Below are 16,797 nucleotides of genomic sequence, written 5' to 3'. Positions count from 1 at the left end.
TCGAGTTCAGTAACTTCTCTGATATGCTAATGCGCTTTGGAAAAAGAAAATATTTCAAATATCAAAGTTAACGCCGCTCTAAAGATCTCTCAAATCTCTATTTGATGAATGATTAAACACTTTTATGCCTGTTAAAAATATGACATTACTAGCTGCACCCGATGCGCGTTGCTACGCCAACAAAAAAATACATCATTATACTGATTTTCATGATAATCGGTTGAACGGGGCAGAAGTTGCTACTCTGCAGTGCCACCTGGTGGCGAGTGTCTTCAATGAGCATATTATGCACCTTCTCCGTGGAAAAATACATATATATAGCAATTTTCATAATAATCGGTCCAGGTATCAAGTGAAGCCGTGACTATACTCAAATTTTGTACTCACGCAGTTTGCAAGATCAATCAATCGCTAAAAATATCAAATAGAAAAAGTTTTAAATCCCCCCGTTGCATGAAAAGCTATAAAACAATAAAGAAAGAATTTATTTGTTCAAACTCAAGAAAAATGGCAACAGCTAGCTTCTTATCAATGAGATCTTTCACGCGAATTAATTTCTGCAGCCGATAATTTTATTCGTATTTATCCAATGGATTGTGACTTAAATCGGAATAAAGAAGGAACTATCGATCGGATATTTTTCGAACTGGTCTATAAACATTCCCAGTACCAAAAATAACAAACGGTGAACGTTTCAGCCAAATCTGCCGGGTAGTTTTTGAGTTCATGGATGACATACAGACAAACATTCATTCTTATATATATATAGATGTTTCTAAAATAGAGGATATTCCACTTTAAAATCTGAAACTGAAATCCTTTCCGATAAAACCAATAATTCTAAAATACGGAATCATTAAAAAGGCATTGATTATGATATCTAAACTAATACATTGTCCATAGCTCTTTTGATATACAAACTATTAAAGTAAAAGGGCAAAAGGGGGGAGAGAATCGAGTAATTATGGTCTAGTCGTTACTTTTTGGAATTAAAATGTTACCCAAAATTGATGTCTACAATATACAAATATTACGCACAAGCAAAATATAATGCTAATGGGCTTACAGTATTTTTTTACGCATGATAACATGACATAGTCGAACTACCACGAGCAATAGTTAGCAATGAAAGAAGAACATTACAAGTTAAAATACAACATTATCACCTCAAGAACCAAAATGGGAAATAGAAAATTTCTTGCGCCTCATATGCTCAGCCTTGTGGACTATAAATATACCGAAATAGCATTCTCGGCTCCACATTAGGAGTAAAATTGCTAATGTAAGTAATAATTGGAATCATGTGTTTTCAGTGTAAAAAATTTGCGCTTTTGAATAGCATATTTAGGCACAACAAGCCACACACAATACTTTTTCTTTTTAGATAGGTAGTGAGAGGACTGCTTGTTTCAATAAGCAGTGTAATTTCACAGCCACTATTGGATATAATCAGGGCCTAATGAACGCACGGTCCGGTAGGTCCATTGATCTGGGCACCACAATTTTCGGGATTCCAAAATAGGGTAAATTTCTTCCTTTCTTTTGGAAACTTCCACATGAAAAATATGCAGGTTTTCTTGTGAGAGGGGCACCAAATTTTGCCAGGGCCTGGGCATCTCTTTGGCTTGATTGGACCCTGTATTTAATAAAAAGTTCAGTTATATTTTTTTATAAGTAAAAATTCTCCCTATTTGGATCATTTTTGATTGGTAGAGCTCGGCGCCTTTTTGACTATTGCGCCGTCGAGCGCCACACGACCTCGCATATAGGGATGTCGCAGCACTGGCTATAAATAAGTTTTCTGAATTGTTATGCAAAGATAATTATGTATCTCTCAAATAAAAACTTCTTTTTTAACGTTAAATTCTTTTATTTTACCAAAAACAAATCGGTAAACTAGCAACTAAACCTCCTACATTGTTTACAATAACAAAAGTTAATGAACAAACTTACAAAAACACTGTTGGAATAATTTGAAGTTCAAAACGCTATGATTTCTTATGCGGTGAATCCTTTTGTTCTTAAAATAAATAGATTTTATTGCAAAGAAAATTTAACCTTTAATCTTTGAAATTATACTAATTAACATGACTGAACTTTCTGAAGGTAAATCATCTTGAAATAGATAAAACAAAATTAAAATAATGAACAAATAAACGTGACAGCATATATTTGTTCACCTTACTTAGTTAGAAACTAATTCCTAATTTACTTGCAGTAGCTTACGTGAACATTGGCAACCTTCATTCAAAAACCTACTTTTGACTGCTAAATATAAATATGGAAGAGCGGGGCACAGTGGGACAGTTTTATTTTGATTTGTTGTAATTTCCTATATTCTTGTTTTAAATAAATTTCAATTTTCAGGACATGATTGCAGAGCTCTTCAGTTATCACTGTGATTTTTTCATAAGTTATCCTCATTCGTTTCTATTTGAAAAAATGATATTTCAAAAGGCTGTCAAAGTGTCCCACTGTACCCATGTGGGGGCACAATGGGACAAGGTTTGGGGTACAGTGGGACATCTAGAAATGTCCAATTAGAATCAGCTATTTTCTGAAAATATTTATTATTACTAAATTCACATTGAGATTACAGTACACAGAAAATATTACAGCAGATTTTAAGCGACAGGATTTTTAAACAAGTTATAATTATAAACCACATTTAAAATTTGAAATAATTTCCAAAATAATTTTTGAGGCAGTGAAAATACCGAAGGAACATTAAAAAAAAATATTAAAGGAAAACAAAATTGGAATGGTAGCATAACTCTTTACATAATTTCAAAATTATCTTATTATTCAATTAAAAATAACAATTTTATTACATGTTCGAACACGAAAAAAAATTTAAAAAATGAATAAAGATTGAAATTTATGTGAAACACTTAACAATATCAATATAACAGTAGCAGAAAATTATAGGCTGTTAGAAACAATTTTCAAAAGGATGTTTGAATGTCATTAAAGTTATTGTTTTTATGATAGCTCATTAAAACTAATGACCATTATTTATTTAATGTCAAATCTAGATGTTGAAAAATGTATTGACTCTGCATTTTCTGAAAACATGTTTACTTTACGGTGAATCATGTTGACGAGGCAGCAGTGGAACGCTGTCCCAGTGTACCTCCCCCATCGATGTGTTCCACTGTATTCCCAAAGCAGCATTTTTAAAATAACACTCAAAAACTAAACAAATTTTATTTCTAGAAAAAAAAACATAATTTATTTGATAAACTTGCAGCTATAAGTGAACGCAATGATATTCAACATTGAACAATAATTTACAACTGAAATTCAAAAATTAAAACAAATCTGATTCACATTAGTAGAAGTAAAAATAACAGCAACTTCCTCAAAAAATGAAATGTCCAAGTTGCCAGTTTCTACAGTGTTGTCATACAAGTTAACTAAATTGCGGAATATTTTCAGATTTGTAAGAATTTGCATAGTAAGAAAATATAATTTTTTCCACTGTGCCCCGTGTCCCACTGTAACCCGGTCTCCCCTATGTTATTATACCGGAAAGACATTTCTTAAAGGGGTTTTGCCTTACCTATTTCTATCTACTAGTTTAATTCCTAATTGCTACCCCCACGATAAACAGGCTTTATTCAGGCCCGAAGTTTGGGGAATCAGGTGTCAATTGCTCTCCCCTCCCCCTCCACCTCCTGGATTCAGAAACAGCTTGAAATCATGCATTTCTATAAGCATTGTTTTTTTTTTCTTCCTTTAACAAGAAAGGAGGTACTGTATTCGTGAAAAATTTTTCACTCAAAAATCGACCTTAATTTCCATTTTACCCACCCCCGAATGAATATTGTTTTTTTTTTTTTTTTTTTTTTTTTTTTCGCCTCGACCACACGTGGATAAGTGCCTAAGAACGTATAGACATGCGGAATATCCATAATGATGATTCCCGAGTTAATTACAACGGATTTTCTCGTGAAGTCTGTATGTAAGTACGTATGTGCGTATATACATATGTCGCATAACTCAAGAACGGTAAGTCCTAGAAAGTTGAAATTTGGTACGCAGACTCCTGGTGGGGTCTAGTTGTGCACCTATCCCTCCGGAAAACTATGAAATGACAGCCCTGGCTTTGTTATACTTGAGAAATAATGGACTTTCTGAAATATATGTAAACTCAATAAGGTAAAATTTTGCCCGTCGGTTAGCATTACCGCCTTTTTTCCGCTCGTTGAACACTTACCAACACTTTGAAGGGAAGAAAACACAAAACTGATTTATAATATTGTTTAAACATGGAACACATGGTCCTTGGTTTAGACCCTTCTTGGTTCCCAAAGTTTGGCAAAAGAATAACACATCAACCCTTTAACGCAATGGTATCCTGACTAAATAGCACTTATCAATTGTAGCACAGAAACTAACTTAAAACTAGATTTCTTTTCCTTTTCTGTGAATTTGATGCTTAAAGGAAGAAATTGAAAAAAAAAATAATTTGGAGCCGACGGAAAAAATATTGAATCCCAACACATTACTGATGCAAAAACATGGATTAAGTAGATTATATCTACCCTTATTTCAAATGATAATTAATAAATACAGTGATTTTTCTCACTGTTGTAAAATAGATTGTTTAGATCTTTCATTAAAACAAGAAAAAATATTCTTTTTTTTTTTTTTTTTTCCTTTCTCAAAATAAATTTCGCATTTTATTAGGATGCTATTGCACACGTTTCATACTTGAAAACTCCGAGCAAATATTTATGCGCAAGCATAGCTTTCAATTAACGGATCTTTTTATAACATTTGAATTTTGACTAGCTTAAATTTTCTAATGTGCTTCAATGGAATGATTAATTTCAGAAATCATTCAAACACCAAATTTTCTAATTTAAGGAAATAAAATTGTTAGTATCTCATATTGCTCGTAAAATTGTTCAAAAGAGATTACAACATTTCTTACTAAATTAAACATACCTAAATGTGTATCCTCTTCAGTTTAAGATTATCATCCATATTGAAAATTAATAATATGAAGGTAAAATGCTTTTACAGCATTTTAGATTTGTTGCTTGACAAATTTCTGAAGTAAATGGTTGAACTACAAACGTTATTTTCAAAATTTAAGGAAAATTCAAATCTGAATGTTTACTTTAATAATGACACAGCACTTTAAACAAATGGTTTAAAAGTCAAACTTTTATTTTCGAAGCCATTGCAAGAGTATCACTGTTAACCCAATCGAAAGAAAAGGGAGAATTGGTCAAAATTATGGCATAAATACGATACATATTCTACCAAAATTACTCTAATAAATTTTGAAGGAAAATTGTAGGTGCATTATGGTCAGCCTGTTTCTTAAGGCCAGCCACAGTGATCTAAGTTTCCATTGAGAATCGTATACTATCTAGTACAAAATCTAACATGACATATTTTCAAATTCACTATTACCTTTTAAGCGGACGCCAGTAAATTGAATCAGTGGTTATTTGAATCAACCGCTTTAATGAATCAAATTGTCAAAAAAAGAATAAAATCCGGCTTTATTGAATCAGTCGCTTTATTGAATCAGCCGCTTATGGAATCAAAACTGTTTAGAACAAATGCGATTCACATAAGCAGTGGCTACTGTATAGATTATATCGTAGGTATTTTATGTCATTGCGGAGGATTTCAGGATGCTGGCTGGCCACAGATGCATTTATCCTGTATGTAATGTTTATAATTTCATTGATCAGGTATATATTTATACATAAAAGTGCCAATACAACTGATTCTATTGTTTCAAAAGCACGTTTTAAGACTTTTTTTCATTGCTTGGCTACTAGTATTAGTATTTTTATTTTTAATCTCTTACCACACCATTACAAAATAATTAGTCAGACAATAAATCCTTTATTTAAAAAGAAACACTTTCATAAACAACGATAAACAGATTTAGTGTGCTTGTTGTAATTCTAAAATACCTTGGTTCAAATGAAATCACCTATAAAACGAATGCTTCCAGTAATCTTATAAATTATTAACAAGTCATAGTTAAACTGAGAATGCCCTTAGATGTAAAAAAAACGTCGAATTGAGAAATGATTGTACCATTGTGGTTCTAAGCAACATAGTTTTTAAATTATAAAATTACTTACTTTTAATTGCTGGAAGTTATTTTCTGGAATAAATTCATTTCCTTTTGTTGATTCTTCCCTTGACTTTCTAAGTCAAATATTAGGGTTTTAGACGTATTTCCACAAATGATTGTATGCACGAAAGACTTTCACTTGAAGTTTTGCCGTTGTTAGTGCCGATACTACCTGCTCTAGAACATCTGTTATTTTAGAGTACGTTTGTAAACATTCACCGGTGCCACCACATTCTTTCGGAAACGCAATCAGCTGATTTTTGGTGCCACCGACCAGCGCTCGGAAATGCTTGCGGTTACTCTGTAACGGTCGTACCGGTTGCAACCGCTATTACGGTATCGGGGCAGTTAGCAAGATCACATGACAGTTTTTGGTAAATCCACGAAGACTTCAACTACACGTGATATTTTGATTGTGAGAGCGTCTTCTACTAAACAAAAAATAACCGCGCGACAACCAGAAGCTTTCGGAAACTCGGTGTTTTACCGGACTCACTGAAAAAATTCCAGTGACGTCGTAACCGCGACCTGACAACTGCGCGGGGCAAACGCTGAGGTGTTTCCGAACAGAGCCTTATTTTATTTATACAAAAGCTAAACAGCTTGGGCCGTGGTAGCCCGATCGATAGAGTGTCGGATTCGGGGCCGGAGGATCCTGGGTTCGAACCTCGATGGTCGAAGATCCACCGTCGTCATTAAAGGGGACTGGGCGCAGAGCCGCCTTAGCAGATGCGGGGCCCGATTAAAGAAATCTGGCGGGGCCCTTTACAGAATGGTTGTACAAATTGGGAAAAGTGCCAACTGATTTTTCAGATTCAGCCAAGGATTCGAAACTGTCGCAATTATCGGTCTTCCTTAAAATTTCTTCTTTTGATTTTTACTTCTTTTTTTCTTCAGAAATGAATGAATGAATGACCCCAAAAGTAAGTGTAAAATTTAAGAACGTAAGAAAAGCAGCTCTGTGAATCTTTATGCCCAATCACATGCGGTTGGTGCACGAGAAAATTGTGGGGTCAAAAGAAGTGTGGGGTTAGGGAACGGCGCACCTGATGCTGATTTTTTCTTCCTTTTTTTTTTTTTTTTTTTTTTTTTGTAAAACTGGACGATATTATGGGATTTTAACATGACTGATTACCTCCAGAAAATGTAGAATATGGCCTCCAAAACCTGTCCAAATGACCACTGTAGACTTCCCTCTACCAATTTAAAGTTCAATTGACGTGAAATAACTTGAGAAAAGTCCATTTAGTTGGAATTTTTAGTTTTTATTTTCGTGGAATAAATCAACCCACCCAGAAAAAAAATCATTTTTTTATCGATCATTATTGTACAACTTTGAGAAGAGAGGGGCACGCCCCTTCACCGTTGTAAGTGAGTGAACGGTTGCCCCCCCCCCTCCCCCACCCATCTCGTACGAGCCACCTATGTGCGCAATTTATAGCTTAGACGGAAAAGGAAAATGCACCAACATTTATCAGTTCTAAAAAAGCAATTTTAGTCTACATGCAAAAAACCAGACGTATTTGGGATGTAAGAAGCTTAACGGAGTTGCAGGGAACGGAAGAGCTCTTCTTGAAAAATTTTTGAAATTGAAGTTTAAAAACGCAGTTTCGGTACGGAAATGAGGTTTTTTTTTCTTTTTGGGGAGGGGAGGATGTTATAGGTCAGATAAATCACCCAAGGTCCCCGGAAGAATCTTCAAAGCAGACGTCTAAAATCGTAAATTTGGACAATTTTGTGTAAAATGAAGGGAAATGGGAACAGTTGGAGTTTCCCTGCCTACTGAATTATTTTTAAAACTTAAGATAAGTTTAGATTAATTTTGGTAACGATAGGGAATTAGGGGCTCCTGTCAGAAATTTTGGTCTCAATTAGGTGATGTTTGATGAAAATGGAGAAGAAAAGAATTTGGTGATCTTCTGCGGAAAACTTTCAAACTCGAAGGCTTTAAGGCGCAATTTCAGATTATTAGTGTGACGTTACGGGATTCAGTGACTCTTCGAAAATTTTTAAAATTTGAAGTGTTAAAAACTCAATTTTCGGCTCTATTTGGTAACAATAGAGAAAAAGGGAGGAGATTCCTCCCGGAATTTTTTCGAAACTGAAATCAATTTTATGCTATCCATGGGAAGGAAGGGTTTGAGGGTTTTCTCGTGGCAGTATTTTCTAAAAGAGAAATTTTAAGCTATTGTGCTGATGCTACAGAAAGGGGTCATTAGTTAGAAAAAAGGTTTCAGAGGCCTTCCTCATGAAATATTCCAAAATTTAAATCTTAAAAACACTGTTTTAGGCTACCTTTGGAGACTTTAGATGAGAAGAAGGGGAGGAGGGTCGTGAAATTTATGAATCTTCCTCCCTTGGAAATTCTTTAAAATTGAAAACTGAATGATATAATTTTGATCAGTTTTTTGTGATAAAGTTGAGGTAAGAGTGGACGTTTGAGTAGCCTTCTCCTGACTTTTTTGAAATTGAAGTCTTCAAAACGCATCTTCAGTCACTTTAAGAGATATTTCAGGGTTTGATGGCTACCCCGAGAAATTTTTTGGCCTTGAAGATATAAAAACCAAATTCCAGGCTATGTGTATTTAAACGTTAGACGAAGAATGGCAATTTGCTTTCTTTAAAATTGTTATGGAGATGCTTTCGCTTATTAAACAATCAGTATTTGAAGTTTATCATTTATTTATTTATTTTTCAAAATTGTACCTACGTTAGTGTTAATTTTGTTTTAAAAAAATTGTCCTTGCTGCTGAGTTTCAAGATTTTTTATCTACAGAAATAAAGAAAGCAAGTCAATTATAAAAGTCAATATTTAAATGAAATAAATTAAAAAGATGGCTTTGGAAATTCCTGAAATTTCGGAGTTTCGGGTAAATCTCCGCATTTCCCATGTGATAGTAAGATCCTGGGATAGGGAGACTTTACCTTTACGTTATTGCGGACCGTATTAATTGCTGATAATCATTAAAAATTTATACTTTTGTTCCCTACTACTTAGTTGCATTCTCTTGACCAGAAGTTATAGGGTACTGCAGGTACGGCCTTAGATATGGATTTAAAAATGTTCAACTGGCTATATGTTTTTTTTTTTTTTTCTTCTGGAAATTTATTTGAAGTAGTTTTGGACATACATTTGTTAACTTTAATAGGGATGCTAAAAGCCTCAGGAAACTTCCCCTATTCCCTTAATCGCACTGAAAGTAGCTCCATACCAACAAATTAAATTTCAGTTAAGCATATGATAATTAATTTAAGTTCATTTTTCAACTTTTTATTTACTTTATTTTCCTATTTATTTTTAAGAAATTTTTTTTAGAGCGGGGCCCCATTTTTCTCTTTTGCTCTAATCGGCTTAAGGCCGGCTCTGACTGGGCGACGTTAAATATGCTCGTGGTCTCAATGTCCTCCAAGTGAAAGGATACCTCTGGGGGTGCTAGCACCAGGTAGCTATTAGCTCCTGGACTAGTTCTAAATTCTCATTAACTGTTCGATCCGGTGATGGTGCTGCCATCTATCGGTATATAAAATAATGGAGGCAAGGCACTTAGTATGCAGTCCTCGACATAAATACAGTTGTAGTCAGTTGTGACTCTGAATAGGAATAGGAATAGGAAGCTAAACAGCTTCAAATACATAGGTTGCGTTCAGAAACAATCCAATGGTTACACCGCGTAGTTAGTTCGAGTGCGGTAATGACGTCACTGGTATTTTTCTGGTGAGCCCAGTAGAACAACTGTGTTTCCGAACGCTCGTGGTTACAGCGCAGTAGTTCTAGTTCAGCAGCAAATGACGTTTCAACCAAAACGTGATTTTCAAGATGGGATAGTCACGTGGGTGGTATCACCGGTTCCAAGCAAGCGTTTTCAAACGCTTACAGTGTCACCGGTACGCCCGTTCCTTATTTCCCAACGTACCCTTAGAAAACTGTATACAAAGAGCCTTGCCTCCGGGGACACAGTTAAATCTTTACAATAAAAGAGAAGGAAAAACCACCAGTGGGAATCGAACCCACGACCTCCGGCTTCGAAGACGAAACTTCTATCACAGATTCACGGAAGCCCCTCAAGTTCATTTTTGATGAGGGCTACAATTTCACTACTTCACTTCCTTTGCATATGATAAACTTTATTCCATATCCTTTGGTTCCAGAACGCATGTAACCAATACAGGAAAGAATTTACGATACAAAAAAAGAAATCACATTCTCATCACGGGCAGAAGTGGAACTTGCCACCACAAGTGTATCAAGCTAATCGCTTATAGTCCGCTCGGCCACTGAGACCCTCGCTGCCGTTGTTTGACGATACTTTTCATTTGTTCGATGAGCTTGTACTCTTTTTTTTTTTTTGATAAACCACGAACTATGCATTTCGCTTCCCTTGTGTCTAGCAATATTATTTTATAGACGTAAACATATAGATGGTACATGACAAAATGGACGAACGTACAACATTCAGAAGTTGTTTGCAAGGCAGAAGTAGAGCCTGCCCCCTGATTGTGGCGCTCAGGCAGCTGCTAGAGCAAGGTGTAATGCCTTTAAACTGAGGAGACCCTTCGACGAAATTTTAAAGAAGAAAAAAAATCGTCATTTATTTCACTAGGGCGCCACACAAGTTGTGTAATAATGGGAAAATAAACACGTAACAATTGAAAGGGCATAATGAAACTTTTTTTTTTTTTTTTGAAAGCAAAAATTGTTAACTTTCGTCTCCCCGTTATCGAGGTATAAGGTCTTAAAGTCTGGAAACATTTTGAGAAAAGTCGTTAAATTTGGCAAGACTTGACGAGAAATTGAAAGCGAATTCGTCATCTGTTGGAGTCAGGACACCCATCAGCAAAGCGTGTGAAAAATATCTTCGATTCCTCATTGACACTCGCAAAATTTGGCGACTTCTTCCAACTTTAAGATCTCATATTTCGGTAACGGGGAGTCAAGGTCAAGTAATTTATGCATCTAAAAACATGTCTTTCTACGCTCTTTTAATTGCTACTTTTTAAGATATTTTTTAGATTAGTGTAGATTTATTACTACATTATCGTATGACTTCCTGATCAGTACTTCAAAAAGCAAAACCACTCATGCTGTTTTAAAAAAACATTTTAAAACTTTCTTTCGTGGGAAAAATAGCGTAAGAAATTTTATTAAACTTTTAAAATTAATGAAGACCTAATGCAATTTTTTTTAATTTAATTGTATCCATTGTTGCTACATTCTTACCAAAAATAACCATAGTATTTTCAAAATAAGAGTTTTTATAATTTCAGCGAATGTACGAGTAGTTCCTTAATATATCAGATACTAGAAAATCGCCAGTTATGGTGTGGCGGGTGAATATTGCTTCACATTTGAACGAAGCAATTGCCTGTTTGGTGATATTTTGATGATTGAAATGTTAAACCTGACTCCAGAGGATTAAACCCAAACTCCAGTGGATAGCGTTAATATTGTGGACCACTTTTTCGTTTCTTCGTTCTCCTAAAATGAGTCTTACCAGTAAAACAGATAAGTTACCGGAACCAGTTCAGCTTTGTCAAAATAAAGCATTTCCCAGCATGTCAAACATTACCAAAATATATTATCAAATTATCATGCTATGGCGTCAATTTCATTGTTGATGACGTCAGAGAGTTACTCGATCAGTAAATTCGCTACTATGTATGTATATGAGGATTATTATAACTAGCAATGCGAAGCTCTCAGTCACCATTGCTTTTTTTTAAGAGAAATTTAATAAACTATTTTGCCTAAACGGCAGTACACTGTTATAACGAGAGGTGCCAGCTGGGTGCGATTTTCCGTCGTAGGGTGCAAAGACGGAGCCACAGGGTGCCATACAGACTAGGAAATATTGTTCCGATATCTTTTAGCACCTCAGTGGATGAAAGAAGGTAATGAAGGGCCATCAGCCCACGCAGTAGCCAATAGCGTCTCTTTTCCTCCGCAAAGGTGCCTCGCTCGCACATGCGCTGAGCACTCCAGCATATAAGTTCAATTCAGCCACTTTAAGTGCGGACGACGAGGCTGCAACGTAGTTGTTGGTACATTAAATTTTCACATTGAATCGATTACGAAACTGGATTAAAATTACACATTTCTGAGACAAACCTTCAAAACCTTACGTAAGTACAGGCATTTAATCATGGTATAACATTTAAGGCTTTCCAACAGGCTTTTAGTGTTTTCAGAGTTGTGTTTCAACAAAGTAAACTGAAGACAGCTTATTGTTTATAGTTAACCGTTTTAACATAGTGATGTATGGCTTTTTTTATCACGTGTTCTAATATGTGGTGTTCATTGCTTGTCACGTCTGCGGTCTCACGGATTTTCCCCAAAATTGTTTATTGTTAGCAATACGAAATAATTAATAAGTAACCGGGATGAAAATTCAATGATGTAACTAACTGCTACAGCAGATAAACTAAATGTCTTTATCTTCTCAATAAAATAACTGCGTAGACGTAGCAAAGAAAAGAAAAAAAAGCTTTGAAAAGAACTCTCTCTGTGTGTTTCATGCCATGACTCATTACGTGAAAATATTTCGTTGGTGTTATTTCAAAAACCGAATGCAGTGTCTAGACGCGTTTATTTTCTCTCTCTCTCTCTAATTTCTGTTTCCAATGCTTTTCATTATGTATGATACTAAAAATTTGTTTTGATTTTTAATGTTAAAAAAGTTTCTATTTAACAAAGAAAAAAAAGTGCTTTTTTAGATTACTTATGTTCAAATAGGATATTCAAATGTCGAACTATATTATACGTATCAATATGTTACTCTTGATTAAAATATTTTGAACGTTTATGAAACGCCTGCATTTTATGAAACGATTTGATTTTTCCGTGATTGTAATATAACGGAATATTTTTGGCTGTGCTTGTAAATTATCCATAAATGCCTACACTCTTATTTTTTAGTATCATGCTATAGTAAATGTCAATATCATTTACTGAGCAATCCAAGGGTTTTTATGAGAGTTAGAACTCAGATAGAGGAATTGAAGTCATGAACGCTTCTATGTTATGTTGGAAAATCTGAAATGTGATCAAATGCCTTAAATGACAAGTTTTAATCCAAAATGAATTCAATGTGAAAAAAGTACCAAGACTTTGTCTATCATAAACCCAAACAATAAATAGAACACAATAATATTCAAAAACGCACACAATCGGGGGGAGGGGGAAGAGGATCTACTGTAGAACTCAGTGAGGGTGCCATTTTTCTCTCCGAAGGTTCTTTCTTTTCCCCCGCGCTGCCTGTCTTGCCCATGTCGGTGCCCATTTTTCGCCCTAGTAAGAGGTGCTATTCCGGCTCCGTATTGGGTGTCGCTGGTGAACGGTGTCGTCCAAATTCTTCCACACTTCTGGTGAACAAGCGTTTCAGCCCTGAAAGGTGCCAAACGCAACCTGTTGTTTTAACAGTGTAAAACTTAATCTATTTTGGATTCATTATCCAATTTGAAACAGATGCACAGGCATTGGAAAACAGAGCCTTGTACAGAGTAAAATTAAAGCACGTACATGATTTTTTGGTCTTGTACTTTGTTTTAAATTTTACTTTCTCAAGTGAAAGAAAAATCAGTTCAAATGTAACGAGCCTTGATCAAGCAAATTGGCTTTTAAATTATAATTTGTAAAGACTTTGATGTGCTTATGAGCACATCAAAAGATAGAAAAAAAAAACAACATGCAAACCTGTGCTCATTTTGCACATGCTCGAAACTATTTTTATTTTGGCCCTTCATGGAGTTAGAACTGTTTTATAATTAATTGCTCTTCGTATCGAGAGCTTAACAAATATACTTATTAAAAATGAGCTTAACACGTATTACGTATTTTCCCTTTCTAAAGATGCATTGTAGCAGCATCAAATATATAATATGCTTTTACAAATTCAATTGCCCAAATTATATCGTAATCAAGTTATTTGCACTGATCTAATTATCAAAGGAACGAAATTCCACTTCAAAATCTTTGACACTTAATCAAACATTGTTCACATAAACTTTTTCAATATTTCGCTCATAATCTTGGGGTTTTACAAAAAAGGGTACTTTTCGAATAGCAAAGTATAAGTAAATTAAAAACCTATAGCTATATTATTAATGAATAAATCGCCATATATATCCAACAAATAACTTTCCAATGCTAATTGTACTCCATTTAAAACATAATTATTATGTTCTTCAACTCTTTTTTTTTTTTTAATTTAGGTTGGATCAAACCATACTTCACCCGATCATAGAAGAAATGCATCTGATTCAAGTTATAGATTGCAAGAATCACAATCTCCGCATGATTCGAATCATATCTCTAGTAATGGAAATGCTATGCATATGGAAAACTGTTCGAGAAGATCTGATCATTCTGAGGATTCACTAGTCTCCCCACCTCAACCCCCACCACAGGAGTTCTTCGTACGTATCCGAGGAATGATTGCAGCAGCCAAAAACAGACTCAACAGCTTCCGCTATAAACCAACCCTGCTTGTGATACCTGAAGACGATTATTTCTATCAGGACTTTAAGGAACGAGATGAGGGTTCAAGCAGTCGCAAATCTTCATTTAAGAAATTCTCACGCAAAAGCAGCAATCCTGTCACAACGAAGATGGAATCGATTCATGGTTCAAACCTAGGAGCAGCCATGTTGGAAGCCAAATTAGCTCCTCCTCTTCCTCCTCCTAGAAATGGTTTAAAACCAAAGAACAAAAAACGAGCCCCTTCGCCTCCAGGTGATAGGATTCCATTGCCTGATTATTCCAGAGAAACTCCTTCCCCAGTGAGCTTAAAAGAATATGGAGGTAGTCTAGACAGAAAAAGTCGAAAATTATCAAAAACAAAGTCAGATAATTATTCCAAATTCGATCTGTTCCGGTTAGATCTATATGAGAAGATCAACCGCATGAGAGAAACCGGTAGCACAGAGAATGAAATAGCTGTTCTAGAGCTGACAGATGGTAAGAGGCCGAAAGGTGAGTTTTGTATATTTGTTAAATATTTTTGCTCTTGAGACGATGCATAAAACGTACACAACAATTTCTTTACCGCTTCTAAAAAAAAACGAGCTTTATACGTCACGTAATTATTGTACAATATAATCTATCAGTACGTTGAAATAAATCATCATCTCTACTGAGATTCCAAAAGAACTGGCAGTGAAATAAAGCCTAAAGGGCATGGAGATTCCCACCCTCCCGCTCCCGTGACTTAATGGGTTCTCAACAGTGACCGGTGAATAGCATTAATCAACCCCTACAATTAGTTTATTAGTTCACACTCTCTTTACAAATAATTGTTTTACTTGACTGTTTAATGACGTCCGCGTCCTTTGATTTTTGCCTCCGGGTCCTCTGCGAGCACCACCGTCTCAAAGTACTGCTCCTCTGGTTCTGAGACTAAACCAGCAGCACTATCCACCGGAATCCGCTCCTCCTGAGGGGTTGCGTCCATGTCCTACACACACGCACACCTACACACTCTCCTGCACACATAACACGCACACCTACACCACATGCCTACTCACACAAACGCACACCTACACCACATACCTACTCACACAAACTCACACACACGCTCAATCGCACCCACGTAGGTCTACACACTCACACGCAGGAGATTTTCTGAACATGCCGGCTTTTAACAATGAAAAGTATGAAAAATTCATCTCATTATTAGTTGACAGTTGTTAATTTTTTGATAAATACAAGACATTTAAGAACACAAATCAATGATCAGCAACGAAAAAAAGTCAAAATTTAAATTTAATGAGTTTTAAATAAAAATACATGGAAAAATGAAAAATTTCAGTAGTGTCTCTTAACTTATACATATCACTAGAAGACCCGACAGACGTTGTTCTGTTCAAACTTTGTAAATTGAAAAGTTAAAAAATTTCAATAAACTATCAAGTGCTTGAAATGTTTTGTGGAAAAAAATAAGTAAAAAGAAAATGTTTTAAGCTGCTTGGTGTCAGAATGGGTATATTTATTAAAACTTGATTTATCTAATGCCCACTGAGCAGTTGTTTTATTAACTATTTTTTCTCCCGTACTTGATGGTTTGTTTCTTCATCCGTACTCAAAGGATAAAAAGCGTCCTCAGATATTAGGTGTAAAAAACTAACTACCCGTCTAGAACAAGCGGGAAATCCCGCTGCAACATCTCCAATATGAATAAGAATAAAACAACCGAAAGGATATCGCTTAAAAAAAATATACAGGTAAAAACAGTTCTTTGAATAAGCGAAAATCACTCATCCACTCCCCCTTCCCCCTCCCTCCCGATGTAAAATAAACACATTCTTCAACTAAAATGACTAAACACTCCTTGAAAACGAAAAACAATTCTTTGCAATTTGAAATATTTCGCCAAATAAACAAAAAATACAATAAATTACATTAACAGCAGCTTTAAAATGTAAATATGTGATCACGCAACTCTATTGTTTATAGCCAAAGTCGCTAAGCCACCACATTACTGTAATCCAGCCGATCAGTGAGCGAAACTAACTCCGACCGATTAGCGGTCCAATCTTTTGAACGAAAACTTTTAAAGCTTCATATAGTGTCTTATTTGTTATTTCCACCAAAGATAAAGATCTTCCGCCGCACTGATCTTTTGTGTACAGAACTACCCTGTTGTAATTTATCTAGACGAAAATAAAATTTGTTTCGTCTTTAAATTCCATCATCT

General features: G+C 35.2%; 1 protein-coding gene across 1 annotated transcript in view; it reads left to right on the top strand.

Moving 5' to 3' along the window:
- The window catches only part of LOC129218997 (uncharacterized), an 82,545-nt gene that overhangs the window by 50,219 nt on the left and 15,529 nt on the right, over positions 1-16,797 (top strand). The window contains exon 7 of the mRNA XM_054853315.1: positions 14,318-15,086. Coding sequence (XP_054709290.1) covers positions 14,318-15,086 — 769 coding nt within the window. The remainder of the gene's footprint in view (positions 1-14,317; positions 15,087-16,797) is intronic.

Source organism: Uloborus diversus, chromosome 3 (genome assembly GCF_026930045.1).
Source record: "Uloborus diversus isolate 005 chromosome 3, Udiv.v.3.1, whole genome shotgun sequence".
Lineage (NCBI taxonomy): Eukaryota > Metazoa > Arthropoda > Arachnida > Araneae > Uloboridae > Uloborus > Uloborus diversus.
Note: the sequence above shows the minus strand (reverse complement) of the source record. Positions and strands in the feature narration are given on the sequence as shown.